The sequence below is a fragment of the Sinocyclocheilus anshuiensis genome, unplaced genomic scaffold (genome assembly GCF_001515605.1).
Source record: "Sinocyclocheilus anshuiensis isolate Anshui unplaced genomic scaffold, SAMN03320099.WGS_v1.1 scaffold154, whole genome shotgun sequence".
NCBI lineage: Eukaryota > Metazoa > Chordata > Actinopteri > Cypriniformes > Cyprinidae > Sinocyclocheilus > Sinocyclocheilus anshuiensis.
Window position 1 is genome coordinate 1,313,490 of NW_015546101.1, and position 22,615 is coordinate 1,336,104.

A 22,615-nucleotide genomic window follows, 5' to 3' on the forward strand; every position below is an offset into this window, starting at 1 on the left:
TTGCATCCAGTGGGGACATAATTACGGATTATAATGACTTACACAGTTTTTTTAAGCATCTTTTTAGGCGTTACGCGCCACGTAAACATAAAACCATGTCTGCATTTGGGATTGGAGAAATGAGTCTTCACGACATATCGGCAGCAACAATACTACAGCGAGAATAAAAGTTAACGCCTTCTTTCTTTGCGTGAACATTTGGGCGGCGTTATGCAAATCTTCCCACATCGTGACGTAGACATGTGGGGGCGTGTTAGAACGAGCCGTTTTAGGTAGGTGTGGTTGACGCTTAACTTTTATAAAGAATATCTCTTTGGATTTGAGACTTTAGGCTTTCCAGCTTTACAGATCCTCTTTGCACCAAGAGCTTGTAACACTTCAAAGAGAAAGCAAAAATTTAAATCGCATCATATGACCCCTTTAAAACAAACTTTGCTCACAAAAACATTAAATGAAGTTAAACATAATGCAAGTGCCCAGTTGTAATGATCATTTTGCTAAGGGAATAAACCACCCAAAAATGAAAATTTGCGCAAAATTTACTCAGTAGACATTAGCGCCATATTTACATTTGGACAGGAATGAAAACGAGGCTGTGAGGTATAGAAGTACAGTACGTTCAATGGATTGTGCTGTTGTTTAACAGCATGCCAAATGTTCAGCTGATGAAAGTCTTTCAGAAAAAAAAAACTTTCTATAGACAAAATCTTTATAAAACAGTTTTGAAAGTTGTGAGTTGTGAAAATGATATGATCTAGGACCTTTATAAAGTGTGTAATATTGTGAAGACTGTAAATCCCTTACAACCTTGTTTTCATCTGTGTTAAATTCAATGTAGCATCTAACCTGACTAAGGCTATATTCATTTTGGCTGAACTGTTCCTTTAAAGTCAATGTGACACAGTTTTTCTCTCTATTTTAGCCATTTGCTTATAGTCAGGATTTTAATCTGTTTAGCTCCACAGCATGACACTGTCCTCTAAATGTGTCCCACTTTATGACTTTTAAACCTGTACCTTAATTTCTTACTCATGACTCCTTTAAAAAACCTGCCCACAGGGAGGGATGATAACATACAGCCTTAGAGTTTTTGCTCCTTGTGGGATGGCCTCGTCAAGTATGACCCCTCTGATCCTTGAGTCAGATCTGCTTTCAGCCGGGCTGACTCATAGTAGTCACCATACTGACCTGCAGGATAAAAACAACATGCAGTTGGTCACCAAGCTGAAGCTGCAACCTGAGGGTGTGACACAATGCTTAGTCATAACAGCCAAAAGTGTCCTGCTTCTGTAACACTGTTCTGCAAGACTCTATCATGCAAGACGTTCCACAGAAACTAAGTATGTTTACAGGAACGTTGAAATTTGATTATAGTCAGATTAAAGTAAGTTCATTGTACCTGTTTGAATCTTGTGAAGTCAGACTAAAAAACTGTGTCCAGCATGAATACAATCGTTCAAAATTTTGGGGTTGGTAAGATTTTATGTTTTTGAAAGAATTGTCTTATGTTCATCAAGGTTGCACTTATTCGATTAAAAATGCAGTAAACAGTGATATTGTGAAATACTATTAGAATGTAAAATAACTGTTTTCTAATTTTAATATATTTAAAGCTAATTTATAGCTGAATTGTCAGCAGTCATTACTTCAGTCTTCAGTGTCACATGATCCTTTAGAAATCATTCTAATATGCTGATTTGGTGCTCAAGAAACTTTTTTTTTTTTAATCATTGCTGAAAACAGTTCTGCTGTTTAATTTTTTATTTTTTTTGGAAACCATGATGCATGTTTTTCAGAGTTTGTTGATGACTATAAAGTTTAAAAGAACAGCATTTAAGTCTTTACTGTCACTTTTGATCAATTTAATGCATCTTTGCTAAATAAAAGTATTAATTTCTTTCAAAACAACAAATCTTACAGACCCCAATCTTTTGAAACAGGGGTGACGTGTAACGTGTATATAATCCTTTAACATACTATAATTTGCTTTTGAATAAAATTATCTGGCAACATTTAAAATGTTTTTTTCCATATCAGTGGAGTTTGTCCTTATGATTTTGCCTTCTTTGTTTTATAAGACTTTGTGGGTATGTTTTGCTCTTGGTGCGGGTGCCAGGTCGTGTTTGTGTACTGTTCTTGCAGTCAGGACGGGTGGACGGTGGGGGACACTAAGCATGGGCCTGTGACCGTTGTACTGTCATGTTTGATACACGTCTGTATCCCTAATCTCCCTCTCCATCTGTCGAAGCTGTCTAATCAGCATGTCGCTTCCTGTTCTGCTCCTGGTCATCTCATGTCAAAGGTCCACCGCTAAGATTATTTACAGTTATCCCATCAATGTGACCACCAACACAAACAAACAGATTTTCGCATGCTTAAAGTTCTTTACTTTGTAGTGTTGTGACTTTCTAAACTCTTTGGCAGTATTAATGTAGTTTTCATGATTACACAGTCATCTTAGGAAAGCATGCGGGAAGGCAAAGAAGGGTGAAAGACATCATGTCCCGTTTGTCTAGGCCACAGGAGCCTGTGCAGTGTTAATGGTATTCAGGGATCAGTGTTGCAGGTTAACCTCTAAACGATGGGTGAAGTGGAGGAATCATTACAGAAGGGCTACTTAGACTAAAGCTGTGTGTTGTGTCTGTTGCTCTGCTGCTGTGTTTACATCATGAACTCTGTGCAGAAGTTCCCAGATGATTCCTCCACTTGAATTGCTTCTCTTGAAGTCATTTAAGGAGATTCACCAAAGACTGAGGTGTCGAGTTTTTAGAATTTGAATGCATTTGCAGATTTAGTTTGACCCTTGATGTCTTTGGTAAGATGCACTTGATTGCTCTGCAAAAAGCTTCCAGCTCTTCGTGCCAGGAATGGCTATAGAGCATAATGTCACACGAGTCTGTTTGGAAACACCTTGTTACTGAGCATGAATGCAGGGTCATTGCATAAAATCCAAAGCATCTTAAAAATCAATCAGTGCAAGAGGTCTTTAAACCAGACCCCCATGGAGACTTAAAAAGTGCTGGGGGCTCTGTGGAAACTTTGAGAGAAAAGATTTTCATGTCAAATATTAAATGAAATCTTGATAATTTACAAATTGATTCGTAGAGAAATACTTTATTAGAAATGGATTTGTAGAGATGTACTTTATTATATATAATAAAAAAAATGTATATGTTATTTGTTAAGAAATTATTATATAAAATTTAAATCAGTGCTCTTTGAACATAAATAGAGTTTGGACCTGAAACTGGTCTTGGTAAAAGCACGTCCCTCAGAGAGAGTCTCACTTGTCTGCTTTCATCGGAGAAAAATTCAATGACTGGTAGTATCCTCGGGACACTAACGCAGCTTGCAATCAGCACACGCCCAAGCCCATCTTATATTCGCTCATATCAGGTGCTGTGTACATCACTGATATGAATGCATCAAAGCTCCTTGCCCTCACCTTGGCATCGTATTGAATGAATGTATCCTAACAAGGTAGTGTCACAATCACTGAACTGAGTAATGGATCTACATCGGCACAAGGTCTCTGCTCTTCCGACCATGCAATGTCATACGCCATAGCCTTGGTGGGGCTATCTGTTTATGCTGAACCCTCACACGAGAACATCACCTCTGTTAGAGCATGCCAAGCATGGTGCGAGTGATCACACATCCTCGGCAGTGGTATTTATTTATTTATTTTTTTTAGATTTATTTTTGGCATTTTATGTCTTTATTTAGATAGGACAGTAGGTGGACAGGAAGTGAAGTGGGAGAGAGAGAGATGGGGATAGGATCAGGAAAGGTCCGTGAGCCGGGACTCGAACTCGGGACACCCGAAGCGCAACAGCGCTACATGTCAACGCACTGCCCACAGGGCCATAGGCACTGACGGCAGTGGGCTATTCCGACCATGCAATGTCATACGGCATGGCCTTGCTGGGCTATCTGTTTACATTGAACCCTCACACGAGCGCATCACCTCTGTTGGAGCATGCCGAGCATGGCATTACCACACATCCTTGGCAGTGGGCTATTTTAACATACACAAATGACTATAAATGTTATTCTATATCAGTATATTGCTATTGATGATGAGGCATTCAGATTTAGTTTTGCCTTATGTAAGCGTCGTGTTGATTCATGTAAGAAAAAGACTGAATGGATTTCTTCCTTTACTTCCTTTTCTTTAAGTATGTTATTAATTTATCTAATTTATATTTATCTAAATAATTATTTGTATTAGGGTTGTCAAGTGATTAAATTTTAATTATAATTCATTGCATGATGTGCTGATTAAGTAAAATAATTAATTGCATATAAATTAACCCCCAAAAGATAACTTGAAGTCATTATTGTGTTAAATAAAAAAAAACAACTGAATAGACATTTAAAAAAAGCAGCTATAGAAAGAGAAACAGAATTTATTTAGGTATAGTTACACACTGTTCAGAGATGGCATGAATGCATTTACGCAATTAGAATTACATAAATTATGCTATGAGATAAATGGTTTTAAATAGGAATTAATTGGTTTAAAAAATTAACATTGAAATATTAAATAATTTTTTAAAGATAAATGAAATGATGCTGTAAATATTAAACTAAAAATCAATGAGTGAGTCATTCATTTGTTCAACTGGTGATTCAAACGGCTGATTCATTCAGAAGCAAAGCAAGTGACTCTATATGAATGGGTCACTGAATCATTGGTGTACTCATTTTTTCAAAACGTGGATTCATTTAGTAACGAAACACCATTGTGTGTTTAGATGTTAATATATAAATAGTATTACTTATTAAAAAAATAAAAGATTATTTACTTTTATAAATGATATTAAATATAGTACAAAAGTAGTATAAATATACATTATTCATGAAATGTGTTTGTATTCATATAGTATTTAATAATACATCTTTTTATAAATAATATAATTTTTGTAATTCTATAATTTAAAAAATACACATTTAACAAATTATTTAACTGAAAAGGTCATTTTATAAATTCATGTACTATTTAATATATTGTTTTATATAGGTCTAATAATAATAATAATAATAATATATTTATAAAATTAACACTTCAATTAAATGATTTGTTAAATGTGTAATGTGTGTGTGTGTGTGTGTGTGTGTGTGTGTGTGGTACAGTAATCAGTGCTTGTCGGATCTCCCAGTACCAGTGACCTCTTAAAACACTCACACTGAGCTGGAAGAATTGCTATTTCTAGGCAAGGCTTCATGTAACATTCATGAAGCTCACCTCTTAGTGGAGTAGTGAGGAGGGTTTTTCTTTTTGAAGGAAATGCTGTTGTTTGTTGTGAAGTTGAGAGGGGTGGATAACCAGGGCAGACTGCTTAATATTTTAGTGCATTACTCTTAAGTAGTGGGGAAGTCGTGGCCTCGTAACCCAAAGGTTGCGGGTTCGAGTCTCGTACCGGCAGGGATTGTAGGTGGGCTCTCTCCCACCTTCAATACCACGACTGAGGTGCCCTTGAGCAAGGCACCGAACCCCCAACTGCGCCGCAGCATAAGCAGCATCATATGACCCCTATTCCAAGTATGGGCCACCATACTTGGCCACATGTCACTTAAGGTTTATACCTTGTCTTAACCAGACATGATAAAGCAACAAGCGATAAAAAGTTTATTTTCCATGTTATTCTGAGAAAACCCAGGGATTTTCAAACTTTTTTATGCCAGGGACCCTTAAGTATAAAGAAGCCACTTTGCAGACCCATTTATACTGTGTGGAAAAATAGTAAGCATGATATTAAGACAACATTTTACTAAAACTAAATGATTAGCATTTATTTGTCTATAATAACTTATTTAAATACTTTATGTGTCTTTTTATATATTAAACTATTACAGAAAAAAAAACTTTTCTATTTGAGGTAATGGTTAGATTGGTTTTCTAAACACTTATACATGTGTTATGTGAATCCATTATGAGTTGTAGATAAATTCTTCCACTCTTTTACTGCAAAGGGGTTAAGCTTCTGCTTAGTACAGTGTGTGAATGAGTCCCCAGAATAACAGAGTGTGTGTGTGTGAGACACTGGAAAACCGTTCCAGATTGAATGCGATGCTCTTGGGTTTAGTGCAAATCCTCTAGGGATCGTGGGCAGTGTGGAGGTCGCAGGAGAGAAGCCCAGCTCTGGTGCTGTGGTGCTCTGGTGCTCTGCCTGCCAATCAGAGGGATTCACAGCAGCAAATGGGATCCAAGGATCTCACTTTGGCCAGACTGCTCTACGGTTTGGGGAATTAATTGTTGAGTGTGTTCTGCCAGGGAGCGAAAGAGCACGTGTATCAGCCTGACCACCATGTAAAAATAAGAGGAAGTGGACAAAAGGGCCACTGACACTCAGCCTGTCTGCCCGTTGGGAACAGAAACTGGCTATGGAGAAGATAGATCCTGAAAATTCACAATTGCAGTGGCCTATTTGTTAGGGTTTAATCTTGGGTTTAGCTTTTTCTGTACAAAAAAAAAAAACTCTTAAACTGAATATTTTATTTTACTTTACTTTACTCTGTGTGTCAATAAATAGTGGAAAGCCAGTCAGTCAGCTGCCCATAAATCTGTTTGCTTAATTATTTATTTATTTATCTGAATCTCAGTTATGACATCAGCCAATTAGATAACTGAGCTTCAAGCAAATATTTGTTTTTATTTTACTGCAAGGCACCTATAGACTCCTATACAACATGGATCCTCAATACTTTACTCTGAGCTTATTTAGTTTCATAATGGATTTCATAATGGGATTTACTGTGGGTGTGCACTTCAGACTCTCTTGTCTCTTCAGTTTGACAAGAGACAGTGGCAGGAAAATCAAACTGGAAGGTGATACTCATTCCTAAAGGCCACTGGGGTTACATAAATCACTCAGAGTGACAGGATTAAAACAAATCCCCCTCCGGCTTTTCCCTAGGGATCACCTGCTTACAGTAGCCCTATGGATTCTGGCCCAAACAGAGAAAAAGTAGGAGGGAGAATTAGTACTCTCAGTCTCTGTGTTATTTTGGTCTCTAGATAGTTTATTTTTTTCTTTTCTTTTTTTTTTTGATTACTGAAAAGTAATAGCACACTCCTCATGCATGATTTGGGGTATCATTCATCTTCTGAGCACAAACCGTGCTGGATGCTTTCATGCACCAATATGTAATATTTTCTGGTTAGGGGTTGATTAAATCCTTTACTGTAAATGTAACCAATAGTAACAGTGATGCTTGCCTTAGAAAGCACCTCTAATTATGGAGACAGCGATTTTTATGAGAGCATTAAAGCTATCATGGCCAATATATCCCGAGGGTTTAATTGCTCCTTGCACTAATTCACGCTAGCAGACTCCTCCTGTGAGAGGAGAGAGATCCATATGGGTGTGAGTGAGAGAAACGTTTTTCAAAGCTTTGATGCATGCACATTATGCAGTCTAATCTTAACAAAAAAAAACAGTCAGTCTATCCTAGTGGTGAGTGTAGAGTTATGTAAGACACTTTTATGATAAGCTTTGCTTTTAGTTGGATTAAGGTAATCAGGGACGAGTGATGACACCTAAGCTCTGATGTGTATATGTCTTGCTCCATCAAGTAAATTGCAGAAGATGTCCCTAATTTACCCTGTGAAATCTTATGAATATATTGGCACTTGCTTAAATTCTAGGCGTTCCTATACAGTAGCTCAAAAATTAGTCCTGGGTTTCTTTCACTGGGAATGTATGAACTGATAAAATGTACATCCTTGCTGAATTAAAACTATATAAAAAATATATAAAAAAAAAAAAAGTACCCCAAACTTTTGAACAGTACCTTGAATGCCATGTAAGAAGCTTTGGATAAAAGTGTGTAAATGTAGGTAGCAGCTGGTCCGACTAGACATTAAGGATCCCAGCATGCCGTATGATTATGTGCTAATGTCTCTCCACCGTAGGGTGCCACCTGATTCAGATGCCACTGCTGCCTCTGCTGCGACGCCACCTGCTGCGGCTGCAAGTCAGGGCAAACCATCACTACGCAGGATCAAGGGCTGCATCCACAGAAGCAAGAGCCTGGACAGTATAGATCTACTGGACTGCAATGTGAGTCAGTACAGTGCATGCAGAGATGATGCCATTCAGTCACTTGTTTTTCACAGGCAGAGTGAAAACACCTACTGAGCATGTGCTGAGAGATTCATCAGCTTAGTTTGTTTGTAGTAGGAAGAAATGAGTTACAAATGCCTCTATATGAATGTCTCTATCGCAATGTCTCTATTTTTTTTTTATTTCCTTGTGTGTTTATGTAATCCTGATACTTTGATGCAGTCGTGGCCTAATGGTTACAGAGTTGTAACCCTAAGGTTTGAGTCTTGGTACCGGCAGGGATTGTAGGTGGGGGGAGTGAATGTACAGAGCTCTCTTCCACCCTCAATACCACGACTGAGGTGAGTTTCAATACCACAACTGAGGTGAGACCCTTGTGCAAGACCCTTGAGCTCCCCGGGCACCGCAGCAAAAATGGCTGCCCACTGCTCTGGGTGTGTGTTCACGGTGTGTGTGTTCACTACTGTGTGTGTGCACTTGGATGGGTTAAATGCAGAGCACAAATTCCGAGTATGGGACACCATACTTGGCTACACATCACGTCACTTTTTTCAGATCAAATGCACACTTTGTTGCACACCAATGTCAGATCTGTCTTGACATAATGCTGCATTTCCTTTAAACTGTGGCAAAGTGACCCTTAAAGTAATTGTTCATCCAAAAATTAACATTTTGCAATCATTTACTCACTTCTATGTTGTTCCAAACCTTATTTACTTTCTTTTCTGAGGAACACAGAAGGCAATTACAAAGAATGGGAACTGAGGCCTTCAAACTTTTGCAAAAGCGCCATAAAAGTATCAAATAAGTGGTCCATATGACTTGAGCACTATGTTTAAGTCTTCTGAAGTCATACATAAACATTGAGTGAAGACTGAAATTTAATATTATTTTCTGATACTCCTCTCCATGTTGGGCTGAAAGCAGATCATTGAGCTGAACTTAAAAACAAAATTAATCCGACCTGTGCACTGGATCAATTGATTCATTATAAAGATTTGACAATTATTATTTATTTTTTTTACATACCAGACAATGCTACTTCTCTCATGAACCTTTATAAACATCCTAAAGAGAGAAATTTCAGTTTGGGATTTAGTGAATAATGTTCCTCACACAAAGCTGTCATGTGACTTCAGAAAACTTGGAATGTAGTGTGTGTGGATCACTTTTATAATTCTTTTATAATGTTTTGCATTCTTTTTAAAGTTTGAAAAGGAGTTATATAAAAATGCCTCAGTTCAGTGGCATTTTTGTATATATTTCTCCTTTTGTGTGCGGAAAATAGAAAGTCATACGATTTGGAACAACACTGGGGTGAGTTAATAATGACAGAACATTTATTTTTGGGCAAACTATTTCTTTAAAGTAATCTTAAAATAATCAATCCTAACCTGAAAATAACTGTTTGATCATGACTGCATTGTCAGTGCACTCACTGTTTCCGTGTCCCAAGGTGCTGTTAAATATAGATGTAGATGGAAATTCTTTCTTTCTTCTTCTTCTTCTTCTTCTTCCCCCCAGAGATTTACTTAACACAAGAGTCTAATTTTTTATTTAATTTGAGATGTTCACTTGTATCAAAACAAGCTATTTTTTACTCAAAGCATAACGTAGCACCGCATCGTTCTATAATTTACAGCTACATGTCCAAATTAAATGGAGCAGTGGGGAAAATGGCTTCTGGACATAAATGTACTGACCTCGCTACTATTAACGAGCCACAGCTCACTGACTCTATCTCGCACCAGTCCATCAGGTCTGCGTTTCATCAAAACTCATGAACAGTTAACAGTTTTTATCCTGAATTAAGCCATCACCGTGTTCATACCATTCAGTAACGATTAGTCTATTTACCTTAAGACCTTCTTATTGATCCAAGACAGCAATAAACACTTCAGTGAAGTGGAGTTCATTTGTAGCCCTGCATTGTACTACTAAATAACATAAAACGTATTTAGATGTCGATTTTGTGCATGCGCTGTCTTTTTTATCTTCCTTTACTAGCAGAGACATTATCATGATTCTGTGGGGCTTACAGACATCAAGACTAACAGTCCCGAGGACCCAGAGCGTATCATTAGGCTGTTTAAATTTCATTAGGCAGCAGAGAAAAATGCATTGGACAGATTTTCTTTTACATGCTTTAGCCCCGAAGCGCAGGTTGACAGACAGCAGCACAGTAGGTGGTATGTCCCCATTCATATTCCCCACTGCCAGATGACATCAGATCATGTGATGTGCAAAGCAAAAGTGTGAGTCACGTGAGCATGTGCAAAACTCGCTGACGTCAGAGATGTGGAGGAGTGGTGCTATTAAACACCAGAGGCATATGTCTGTGCGTGTATGTGTTTGTGAACATGCTGTATTTGCATGTGTGTGTGGGTGTGTGAGATCCTACACCATTAACAGATGAGCTGCCAGTAAAAGTGTCGTACATGTGACCCAGAGCATAAGACAATTGTTTAATGCGGTCCGAGTGGGGTTTCATACAGAGAAAACTTGAAAACATTCCTTATGTCGGAGATAAGTGGTTTATTTTAGTGAGAAATTAGAGGAGTAATCTCACAAATTAAACGGGCAAGCCGCTTGATTCAAGCCCTAAAAACCATGATATCCCTGTGAATCAGCGGTGAGCTGAAAGCCGCTTGCCTGGCCCTGGTCATCTCATGTGCACTCACAAAAGAGAGCCGTGTGGGGGAAGGGGAGGTCTCTCTGGCAGCAATACCGCCAGTTTCGGAAATCCAACATCATGCTAATGTGTCACTAATGCACTGCAATATAGCCTAGTGTTTTAAGAGAGCTGTGACACAGACGTTAGTTTTAAATCACGTTTATGACTCAAAATTATTTTTCATCTTACAACAGAGATATAGACACTTACACGCCAATGTAAAAACTGTAAACACTGTACCAGGCAGGATTTTCCATTCAGAATTTAATTGAGAGTGTCTTTTCAGTTTCTGATTTTGAATCGACTTTGAATTGAGGGAGCAAACGGGATGCAGATTTGCATTTCAAATTTGAATGTTGAAGTACAATTAAAAATAACTGAAATAAATTAATTATCATATGCATTTATTTTGTAGACTAGACAATTTTGTGTGATTTTGTGTAACTATAAAAGCAAAGTTTTCCAAGACAAACTTGAAATGTTGGCTTGGCAAAGTCTTGAAAGAAAGAAAGATAGATGTGTACAGTAGGTAGATGTCTAGATTGATAGATGAATGGATGGATAGATTCTGACTTTTCTGACTTTTCTCGCAATTCTTAGAATTGAATGCAGCTTAATGCAGTCGGAATTGTGAGATAAAAAGTCACAGTTATCTATTGAATTTTTTCATTTTGAAACGAAAGAAGCTTCTACAGAATAAAGAACAGAGAATGCATAAACTGTGTTGAATTTCAGTAAATTCCACTTTCTTTCATTCCAGTTTGAATTCTAATTTTCCCATTTAACCTCCTATGGGGCATGATCAACTCAGATGAAATTCCAATTCATAAATTCAAAGGAAGAAGTATATCAGAAACTGTGTATTTTTGTTGCATTACATTTTGTGATTTCACTGGAACGGAGAGCGTTCGGATGAGAGTTATTTTTGACAGCTGTTTGTGGCGCAGCAGCCTATGCCTGAAGATAATACTTAATATAATGAACTTGAACATTTTTTATAACTGGTCTAGAGAGGATTCAGATTGAAATAACCTCAGATAGCTTACTGTAGCCGCTGCTTTTAGTACACATGAAAAGAGACCACACAAACCACAGATTTTTAAGATATTTCTGGGTCTAAGATTAAAGACGGGTGACTACAGCCCCCCCTAAATAGGGTGTACCAATACCTGTATATGATTGCTTTTATACAGATGGCCACTCTCTCTATTCTCTTAGGGCTGCCTAGCTGCTTGATGTAGTCTTTAGTCATTTTGCTTTAGCCATTTGTGGAGTAATTAACCTCTCCTCCCCTGAGCTTTGCAACTGCCACCACCTTTGTTGAAGTGATTTTTCCCTGTTGACATGTAATTGCACCATCGACCAAAAGAGAGTGTGTCCATATGTGCCTGTGTGTGTATTTGTACACGTGTATGAGCATTTTGAGAGAGGGGCAACCCTACAGTGACAGCCTGATGGCAGCCTGTACGTGAGGAGACTGTATAGTAGCTAAATTTAGAAATGGTCTCATTGCAGTTCACATAAGTTAATTCATAATTGATGTGAAGGATGTAGATGGGGCTGATGGCCAGGGAAATTTAAAGCCTGTCTGGCCTCTAATCCAGGTCTGTTCAAGTGAACAGCTACAGATGACCAATCATAAAGCTAATGATGGAATGGGGAATATGTCACACGTGCCTAGCTGGGAGTATTTATTTGGTTGATATAGATCAATCACTGAAAGAGGAAGCTGTGTTATTATGGTCATAACATCCCTGAATCATCTTATACATTATGCAGCATATGGTCACATGCTGAGAATGAATGAGTGTGGAAATAGTTTCTGACAAAAAAGGATTTTTATTTTCCAGGTGTGAACAAAAATCAGTTAAATGGCTTATGCAGCTGTTTTTTGTTTTTCACACCATTCGCACAAATTGCTTCATGAAGCATATCTTTTTGTACACTACCATTGAAAAGTTTGGGGTCAGTAAAATTTTTTTCCTTTTTTTAATATTTTTTTTTCCAGCAAGTGCGCATTAAATTAGTCAAAAGTGACAGTAAAGACTTTGTTAAAAAAAGACTGAAGACTGAAAACTGTATCAATGTTTTCACAAAAGCATTAAGCAGCACAACCATTTTAAACATCAATAATTATAAGACTTGTTTTTTGAGCACCAAATCACTATATTAGAATGATTTTTACCAGATCATGTGACACAGAAGACTGGAGTAATGGCTGTTGGAAATGTAAATGGCTGCTCAGCTTTGCCATCACAGGAATACATTAATTTTAATATATATTGAAATAAAATCAGTTAATAATATTTCAGAATATTAGTGTTTTTACTGTATTTTGATCAAATAAATTCAGCATTGGTGAGATTTTCAAAAAATCTCACATACCCCAAACTTTTGAACAGGTTAATTTGGGAACAGCTGATTAGCTTCTGTTGATGGCCAAATCTTTTCCTGTTCCACTTTATCCACCCCTGATGGTTTACTTTGTAGTATTCCCTCAAGACAAATAGAGTATTTCTAACTAGAAAGAAAATCACTTTTGTGTTAGAAGTGTGTGGGGAATCTTGGCTTATGGCCTGCGCTTAATGGAAAAGAGGGACATTTCCTTTTGCAGGAATAGGGATGTGTGTGCCAAGCTAATTTGACAGTGATGTGTGAAGGTAATAAAACTACAAATGGTCATCAGAGAGTTGAAGAAGATGAAAAAAATGTGAGAAGCTAAGACTAAGATTATGTGTGTGGGAACGATATGGACTGCCAGTGAAAGTGTGAGAGAGAGAAGGAGAAAGAAGATAAAAATAAGAGGAATATTTGAATTTACGGGTTTAGTGTCTGTCTCAGCTAACTCGAGACAGCCTAACTGTGGCATCAATCATGTATCACTTTAAAAGACAGCCTCCAGTTGGGATCAACATCCTCATGTCAAGGGTGGACTAGCTGTTTTGACTGCAGAATTTTAAGTTGATGGAAGCTATATGCAAAAGTTTCCATTTAAAAAATTGTCGGGCATCATTATACACTAGTTTTTGCTCCATTACAGCAGCTTTAACAGGAAAGGAAAATGCTCTCTAAGGAGAGATCCAGATCTCTGGACTTTTAAACAGAGGCCATGATTAATTATTCAAAGCAAACCGCCGACTCCTTCATCTGTCTTTAAATGCAAAATAGCTTCTAAATTATGTGGGACAAAAGAACACGGATCAATAATTTACAGCAACCTACTGTGGCTGAGGAAGACATCGGGTTGGGATGCCCACTGCTGCATGAGAGTCGTTGACCTGCTCTCCTCTGGCTTTTGTAAAATGTGATCAGCCATTTTTTCAGCAGGTTTCATGCTTTAATAATAACTGGTTTGAAGTTTGCTGGAATTATAATGTACTGAGTCATGTTTATACACATTTACATTCCTTGAGTAGACTTTCAGTGTTTTCATCACTCTGCTTGTCCTTGTTTATGTGATCCAGACCAGTGGTGAGTCTGCAGGTTAAGTTTTTTCACCAGTAGGTGGCGACAAGAGACTGGTTTTATAAGTGAATCATTCACTCAACCTATTTACTCAGGAACAAAACAAGTTATTGACTGCATCCGAAATCACATTCTCTCTGAGTATGTATTTCTTATGAATAAGCAATTACTAAGTTACCATTTCTGTATGAATGAGTGTAGTATGAATACTCCAAGGGTGACCATACGTGCCATTTTTCCAGGACGCGTCCTGGCCAGGATTTCTATATTGCCTAAAATATCTAGGTTTTGGCTTTGTTTGCCCAGGACGCGTCCTGGGAAAATGGCATGTATGGTCACCCTAAATAATCCGAACGTACTCCATTCCTCATGTTGTCATTTTCATGTGACTTACCAACATCAGTTCACAAATCCTCTCCTGTGGCCTCATGGGATAGTAAAGTGTCCACTGGATGCACACTTCAGGATCTTGCCAGAAGTAGTACTGTAGGTCATTCAGGGACTTTTTGCCCACTGCTTTATGAATACTGTGAATTTGGACAAACTATGCTGTTCCTGTATTGTTTTTTGCGATTTTGGATGTCACCACTGTATTTACAGGTGAATCATTGAATCATTCTCTCAATCAATTCATTTATAAACGCTAATTAATCCAGGAACGAAACCGTATGTTGCTCAGAAACGCATACGGTTAATTTAGCTGTGTTTGAATTTTTGTTTGTTTGTTAGCAAACCAAAAATAGAAGTATAACTGGAAAAATGTTTACCTAAAATATAAATTTTTTAAATATGTTTTTCTGTTTTTCTTTCTCTCTCTGTCAGCAGCTGCCAATTCATATTCCGGGAAATAAAAATCTGTTCTGGATATTTTGAAATCTCACAATGGTCAGTCTTCACCCAATGTGCTTGATTTAGTCTGATGGCTGGTTTGGTTATGAAAGACTCCAAGCAGTGAATTAGGATCTCGCTGGCGCAGCATACAAACCACTCATTCAGTATCTGGGGGGAGCATATATTTAATATCTCAATAACTGTGTCCAATTTCCTCTTCAGCTCCGAAAATCAATAAAAATAGAACAAAAACTCTTACACACAGATGCATTGCATTGGCTGTAATGCAATAAGCACAACAGATAAATAGGCAAGAAAACAAACAACATCATCCCAGCACACCAGATTAGCTGCTAATGCACTTTTGCTAGCCATATGCTACCAATTGACAAACAGGTGATATCTGCTGTGTCTGGTGAGATGTTACTCTCCGGGAGGAACACAGTCATTGTGAGCTGTTGTTCTGCCAGATATCACCCCTCCCCCTCTACCACCTACTTCTGCGTACCTGCCCGACACCAGAAAAAACCCTAAATGCTACTAAACACAAACATACACATCGCTGCACAAACGTCTTGGATATACAGATGGATCCGAGACATGCTGCCTATTGGAGTCTAAAACTATATTTAAGCTTAGACCCTTTTTAGCCCAAACACTGTTGTTTACGCCAGGGAATAACAAGACTGGATATTAAACGAACTCTTGCTCTGTAGAACATGCTGTTCTTTTGAGATGCTTTTATTAAAAGCCTTTGTTTCCTTAGGTCTTAATAAAATAAGGCAGTTTCTTTAGGTATGTGGAGCTGGTGACCATTTATTGGGATCTGAGTGTTTAAAATTAAGCTTAGAAACATGCCTGAGGATGTTCCATCAATTCAAACCGTCATACATTTTAAATGGACATGCGGAAGGTCAGGGAAGAAATCAAAGCTCAGAAGCAATTGATGGAATTTTGATTTACGATGAGCTGTATGAGTGCAAGCAGGTTGCTGGATTAGGTGTGTGTCATGCAGTGTGTATTTTTTTTCCATTTTGTGTGTGTGTGTGTGTACTGCATTTCATACTTGTGTATTGAATTCTGTCATTATAGATTCTCCAGATCATCAATTTGCATTACTATGATTATTATGATTATGTGCCATATGTTTTCAAAGTAAATGCTGCTTAGCTTCTTAATATAGGCAAAGCGCATTTAGCCGTTTGCAGGATGCTTTGAGCAGTGAGCAGTGAGACCACTTTATCAGTTCCACCCTGGTGTTTCATATATCAGAATGATGTATTATATAATTATATTGCGTTATGCACACAGCGTTTAGGATGTATTATGGTAATGTGCACCCATTGGTTTTCATTTCACTTGCATTTGCTGCACCATTGCAACATCAAACACCAACAGGTTCAGTCGCCCCTGAAATGCGCCTGCCACCACTGATTCCGTGTGAGCCGGAGGATTCAAGTCTTTTAGTCTGTTGCTATGGAAACAGTTGGCCGATGGCAGAAGGGGGAGAAGAAGAATGATTCTTGGGAAATTCTTTATTTAATGGAGAGAGCATGAGAGACTGAAGGGGGTGGGGGGCTGATAAAGTGATATAAGACGTGAAAGTGAGCGAGGGAGTGTGAGAGGGCAGACACATGTTTATACAAGATCAGATCTTTCCCATTCACCCGGCTTTGAACTGAAGATGGGGATGTCTTTAGGCATACATGTGTATTCATAAAAGCTCTACTTGCTCCTGAATTAAACTGAGCTGTTTAATTCTGAGAAAGGCTGTTCTACAGTAAGAGGACGAAAGCCATGTTGAGCAGCTTTGGGCTGGGATGCTGCATGTCTTTTTACAGGAGATGGACAAATAACAAAATAAGCATTCTGCTTCACTTACCTGAACAAATTAATTCCTTTTTACACCTCCACTGGTGTGGGTGATATATCTGACCCCAGGAGAGGATGACAGGGCTGTTCTGAGATTTAAAAAAGCAACTATGCAGGTGAATGAAATGTGAGCTGTAGATGTAGCAAATATTTTGAGGTTTGTTGTTTTATTTTTTTATTTGTTTGTCTTTCCTCAGCATTATGACTAGAATGTTTGCTTATGTTAATCATTTTTCCCCCTTGATTTTAAATATGGACACAATAGCATATCCAGGTCATATTTCAGCTCAAAATCAAAATGTAAGTAATAAATAAATAAATATTTATATTATTCATGAAAATGAAGCAGTGTTATTTTAGTATCATTGGTATACTCTTATATTTTTTGTTAATATTTTGAATTTGATTTGATTTTTTAGATTTTCTGTTTTAATTTTAATTTTAAAGTTTTAGTAATGTGGTTTGTCATTTTATTCATTTTTTTATATGTATATAATTTTTTTAAGAAGTTTTAGTTTTTAGTTTTATTTAGTTAGTTATCTGAAGACTTCAACTGATATTAAACATGAGCAATGTGTATATACATTTTATTTCAGTTAATGTTTATTTTATTAATATTAAAGTGATGAAAATGTTTTTTATGGTTTAAGTTTTAGATTTAGTTAAAGATAATAACCCTAAATGAAGCTTATTTTAGGACAATTAATTTTTGTACTGTGACATTATTTTATTGACAATCAAGAACATTTTCCAACCAAGTTCTTTGTACTTTACTGTAATGTGTCTGGACATGTTTTTTTCTCATTACTGTAATAGAGAAAAATGTTTATATAAATCAGCATTATTATTATTTTCTTTTTTCTTTGCATTATGGTAATTATAAAAATATGTTTTACCTTCTTTGCTATTTTGTCTTTGAATTTACTGTGAAATGAGGACAATCTTAATTTTCCTAATTTTTTTTTAACAGTTCTTAATTTTTCCCATCAAATATTCTGAGAAAGAAATCAAAGTGCTTCATGTTTTGTGTACTATTAACTCATCTAAACGTTAATCTGTTTTGTTACTCACATGTACCCGAGGTGTATTCATTTTTCAGAGGCACTTTCCAGAGGCCTGGGGTTTCCTGTTTCATGCTCATGAGAACTGACCACAGCATGAGAGAGATAAAAGAGGGTGATGCTACTTGAGAAAAGTGGCCTTTAAGGAAGATCGTCTGGAATGTATTCTGTTACTGTCATTGATTTTATATACATCAATGTGAATCATTTCGCACTTGGAAATGTGGAAAGAGCACAGTTAATTTTCTTGCGTCATCATCTTATAAGGTGATCATACAGTATGTGCTCCGTTGGTTTTAATGTTCATGAGCAAACCGTGTTTTTTCTCTCTCTGGAGCTGTGTGTTTTGTACCCAACATATCCCTGCACCCTCAGGCTTGATTCATCATGGTCCATCCCCTCTGCTGTGCCCCATTAGGATCAGAGCTGCTATTTCTGTCCTCTACCTGTGGCGGGATGCTCCCTGCATTGCCTTCATGCCTCCTCGGCCAAATTCCATTAAATAAGGGAAGAGATTGTCTAAGGTCCCTTTCTGACAGAATGCTCTGGAGGAGTTTAAAGGAAGTGATCTGGTCTAATGGAAGCCTTTTAAATAGGCTGAGCTGAGCTGACCAGTGGGCTGCTGTCTGGATCTACTTCAGTCAGTAAATACAAGTGTCCTGTGATCTCCTGCCATTGTATGCTTCTGTGTGTCTGAGAAAGAGGGAAAGAGAGGGAGTCAATTAGACACAGAAAGAGGTGTAAGAGGAGATTTGAGCAAAGGAATACAAAATAAAACCGACGACGGGAGATCACTCTACCAATAGAGTCAAGCAGATATTGACTGTTCCCTTAAGCATGGGCTAAAGCAATTATGTGGAAAAATATGCTGTCACATTGACGGTCACAGGCCACTCGATGCTGCAGCATTTCCGCTTCAGCTATTATTGGCCAGATTTATGATCCTTAGATTTGATTAATCGCTTAATCAATGTTCATTTAAGTTAAAAGGGTCTAGCAGTGCTTTGCATTTAGAGGAAAGTTACTGGTTACTGTATGACTTTTTATCTGTGGAACACAAAAGATTAAAATTTGAAGAATGTTGGTAATGAAACTGTTTTGGTTCCCATTGATTACAATTGTATATATATATATATATATATATATATATTTTTTTTTTTTTTCCATAAAGCATTCTAAAGCAGTTCTTGTAAGGGGCCCACTAGGGGGCCTCATTAAACTTATGATTTACTCATCCTTATGTCACTCTAAACCTGTATGAATTTCTTTTTTCTGTGGAACACAAAATATGATATTTTGAAGAATTTTGTAATGGAACAGTTTTGGTTCCCGTTGACTACAATGGTACAGTATTTTTGTCCATATAATCAGTGAGAACTGGAACTGTTACCAACATTCTTCAAAATATATTTTTTTATGTTCCACAGAAGAAAGAAAATTATACAGGTTTAGTATGACATGATGGTGAGTAAATGATGGCAGAATTTTGACTTTAAACTGCACATTTACACCTTTTTACACACTAAAACATTTATTAAAATAAATTTACATAACTGGTAAGAAATATTTATTGCTAGAAATCCTAAAAAACATTCTCTGATATGTTTTCAGGTCATTCCAACCATGTGATTCATCTGATACGCTTGATGTAATGTTTTCCTTACACAGTGGCTTATTACATATTTGTTAAATGTTAAACATTAGAATATAAATGCAACAAAATCGTCTCTCTTCAGACTAAATGTAATGCTTTTATGGACGTGATGCTCAAATTGGCTGTATTTCTCATAGTGGCCTGCAGAGGGCAGAATTTTACCACTTTCTATATCACTTTCACACAGCATATTCTCATACCATATAAATATGCGTTAAAATATTTTGCTCTAATCCAGCTCACTGTGCCTCATTGCTGTATATGAGTGCAGTGATGTCTTTTGATCTGTTTGGGGTTGCCTTGAGAGCAACACCCAATAAAGTAGAGCCTGTTAATTTGATTAGGCCTGCCATGCTGTGTAGAGCACAGTACTTTAAATCAGTGTGGAAGTGCACTGTTCGTTGAAAGGGAGAAGATGGCACTCAGAGAGTAGTGACATTAATGAAGCTTGGGTGGACCTCAAAACTGAGCTTGCCTTGGCAGAGAACTTGCAGGATGACGTGTGCATATAGTTGGACAGCAGGTGCAGTAATGTGTTGATTTTTCTCATGGGTCAGGCTTTCAGTGAGATTACTTTAGTAGTGAACATGATTTCTTCAATTAATGAAACACCTTTCCTGGCATCCATCTGCACCCAGATGTAAATAAGTAAACTTCACCATTTATGTGGTTATGTTTCTAGTCAGTCTTATAAAAGCAGGAAATAAAATGAGAAAGTTTTAGGTCTGTTAGAATTGACTCTTTCTTCCAGCCTTCAAATTCTTATTCTCTCTCTTCCCAAATTTGTGAAATGTGGGAAGTGGTCCACAAAAACGGTCATTCTCTGGATGGAAATATCACATGCTACATAATTTATCTCACTCAAACAGGTATCGTTCCAACAGCACTCGTGACTTCCTCTCTGCTAATGCCTCAAGAGTGAGTGTTCGCTTCGCCTGTTCTGAGGGATTATGTGTGTACTACACTGCAGTCACCCTGTTTTCATTCAGTAAGATATTGTTACTATTGTAGAGTGAGACAGTCTCAAATAGGGACTTCCACACAATGCAGGGGTCTTTCTCTCAATGGGTTTCAGTTTGAATGAGTAATCATAAGCAGGATCATCCTCTGTGATCTTCACAGTAGTAGTCGACTATTGGTTTTCAATGGCTGATTCTTAAGCTATTACATTACATCCCCCCAGTCTTCAATATAATAGAACAGAATAAAAAAAAGGTTGATATTTATTCATGTTAATTTGTCATTTGTTTTTAATACAAAAAAAATTTTTCCGTTTGTTTTTAATCTTATATGTTTTATTTTAATCTTATACACACACGCACACATATATATATAAATGCATGTTTAGAATGTCACTTAATTTTTTTTCTCTCTTAGGTTTTGGTCTGCCATCAGTAAAGCTTACAGCTTTTGTTTATTACATTTAACAGCTACCATCGGAGTGAATTAATTACTGTTGGAAAGGAGAAAGGGTGTAGATTTATGTAGCTGTCTGGATCTTGTGCTGTGCAGTTAATCAGTAAATGTCTGATCTGCTTCCCTCTCCCTGCTAGTGATGTCTATACCAGCCCTTATATCTTATAAAAAAATTATTTGTTACTACTTATTTTGGAGTAAATTCATCGGTTTTATCCCAACATGAAGTGGATCCATGTCTGAGATTACTGTTTTTGTCATCATGGACCCATAGTAATCATTCCCAGATGTTGTACTGAACAGTAATAGGGAGGTTTTCCTGATATGTGTGCAAAATATCTCAAAATAGAAAAAAGAGACACCCTACCACCCCGGTACTGGAATATCTGAGCCTACACCCTTATCAGGAATGAAGGGAATCATGACAAAAGCAGCTGGATTTAATAAGTGGGTTGGAGAAAACATCTTTCAAAACAGAATTAAAGAAAAAAAGTGAAAAAGGTGTGAGTGAAAGTGTAGGGCTGATCCGGAGGAGAGAAAGAACCAGAGATGATCAAAAAAAAGAGCGCAAAAGATAAAGTGTTGTTCCAGTTCCCAGGAGGCCAAGATGAAAGGAAAGGCTAATTAAGAGTTAGAAAATGCCAAGAGCATTTTGTGAATTAAAGACTCCTCATCCATCAGAGCCATCAGACACTCACACAGAGAAAGGTCTTATAAATTCTCCTCTTTGCAGGTGAACTGCTTCTTAAAGAGGTCACAGTAAGAGTGATTGTGGGCAGATGAGAGCTATGGGGCTGCTTGTGTGTGCTGAATTGAGTTATGCTCCAATCAGAGCGGCCTGTGAGGCAGGACGGTGATTTTGAGCTGTGTGGATGGGACTAGGTAATGTGATTCATGGTAAACGGGGGTAATAATGCTCTGATAATGTCACCGGAGTCAGCCATGATTAAAACCCTACTTTGATCAGGCCTGAAGGTACTATCTCAGCAGTTCTGCTGGAAATCGCTCCGTGTCAAAGCTAAGATGAAATCGGCCACAAAGGGAGCATTTAAAGAAACTGCAATGTGATAGACAGCTCTTTTGGGAGATAAAGGCGCTCTCCATACTGATAGCCCAGAGAAAAACCTTCACTGGCAAGTATGTGCGCAACTAATTGAAATGAAACTGAAATCATGATAGGCTGCGATTTAATTAAATAACTAGTCTGCATGTGCTGTGTCTTTCAAAGCGAACACACGTTGCTGTCTTGTACACACTGAGAGTGTTTCTGATGCCTCGTGATATACTGATTTGAGTGTGATAATGGTTCATAGTAAATGCTGCTCCACATAAAAGTCATCTCTCAGTTTGGCTATTTTATATTTATCATTCATTTAAAGACACAATGAAATGGAAGTAGTGACAATGTTTTCCTGACGTATATCCTCGTGTAACAGTTTAACGGAAAAAAGTAGGGTGATGACTTGGTTCTATTCATCTGGTGTTGACTGGATGGAGGAATATCTGAATGCAAGCAGTCACAGTCGATTATGACTACATGATTGGATCAATTTGGCATACGTCACCAGAATGA

At 37.5% G+C, this 22,615-nt stretch overlaps 1 protein-coding gene across 1 annotated transcript in view; it reads left to right on the forward strand.

Moving 5' to 3' along the window:
- LOC107700442 (tight junction protein ZO-1) overlaps nucleotides 1–22,615 on the forward strand; it is a 119,222-nt gene that overhangs the window by 3,264 nt on the left and 93,343 nt on the right. Inside the window, 1 exon segment of the mRNA XM_074187057.1 lies at nucleotides 7,919–8,066. Within this exon segment, the coding sequence (XP_074043158.1) occupies nucleotides 7,919–8,066 (148 nt within the window).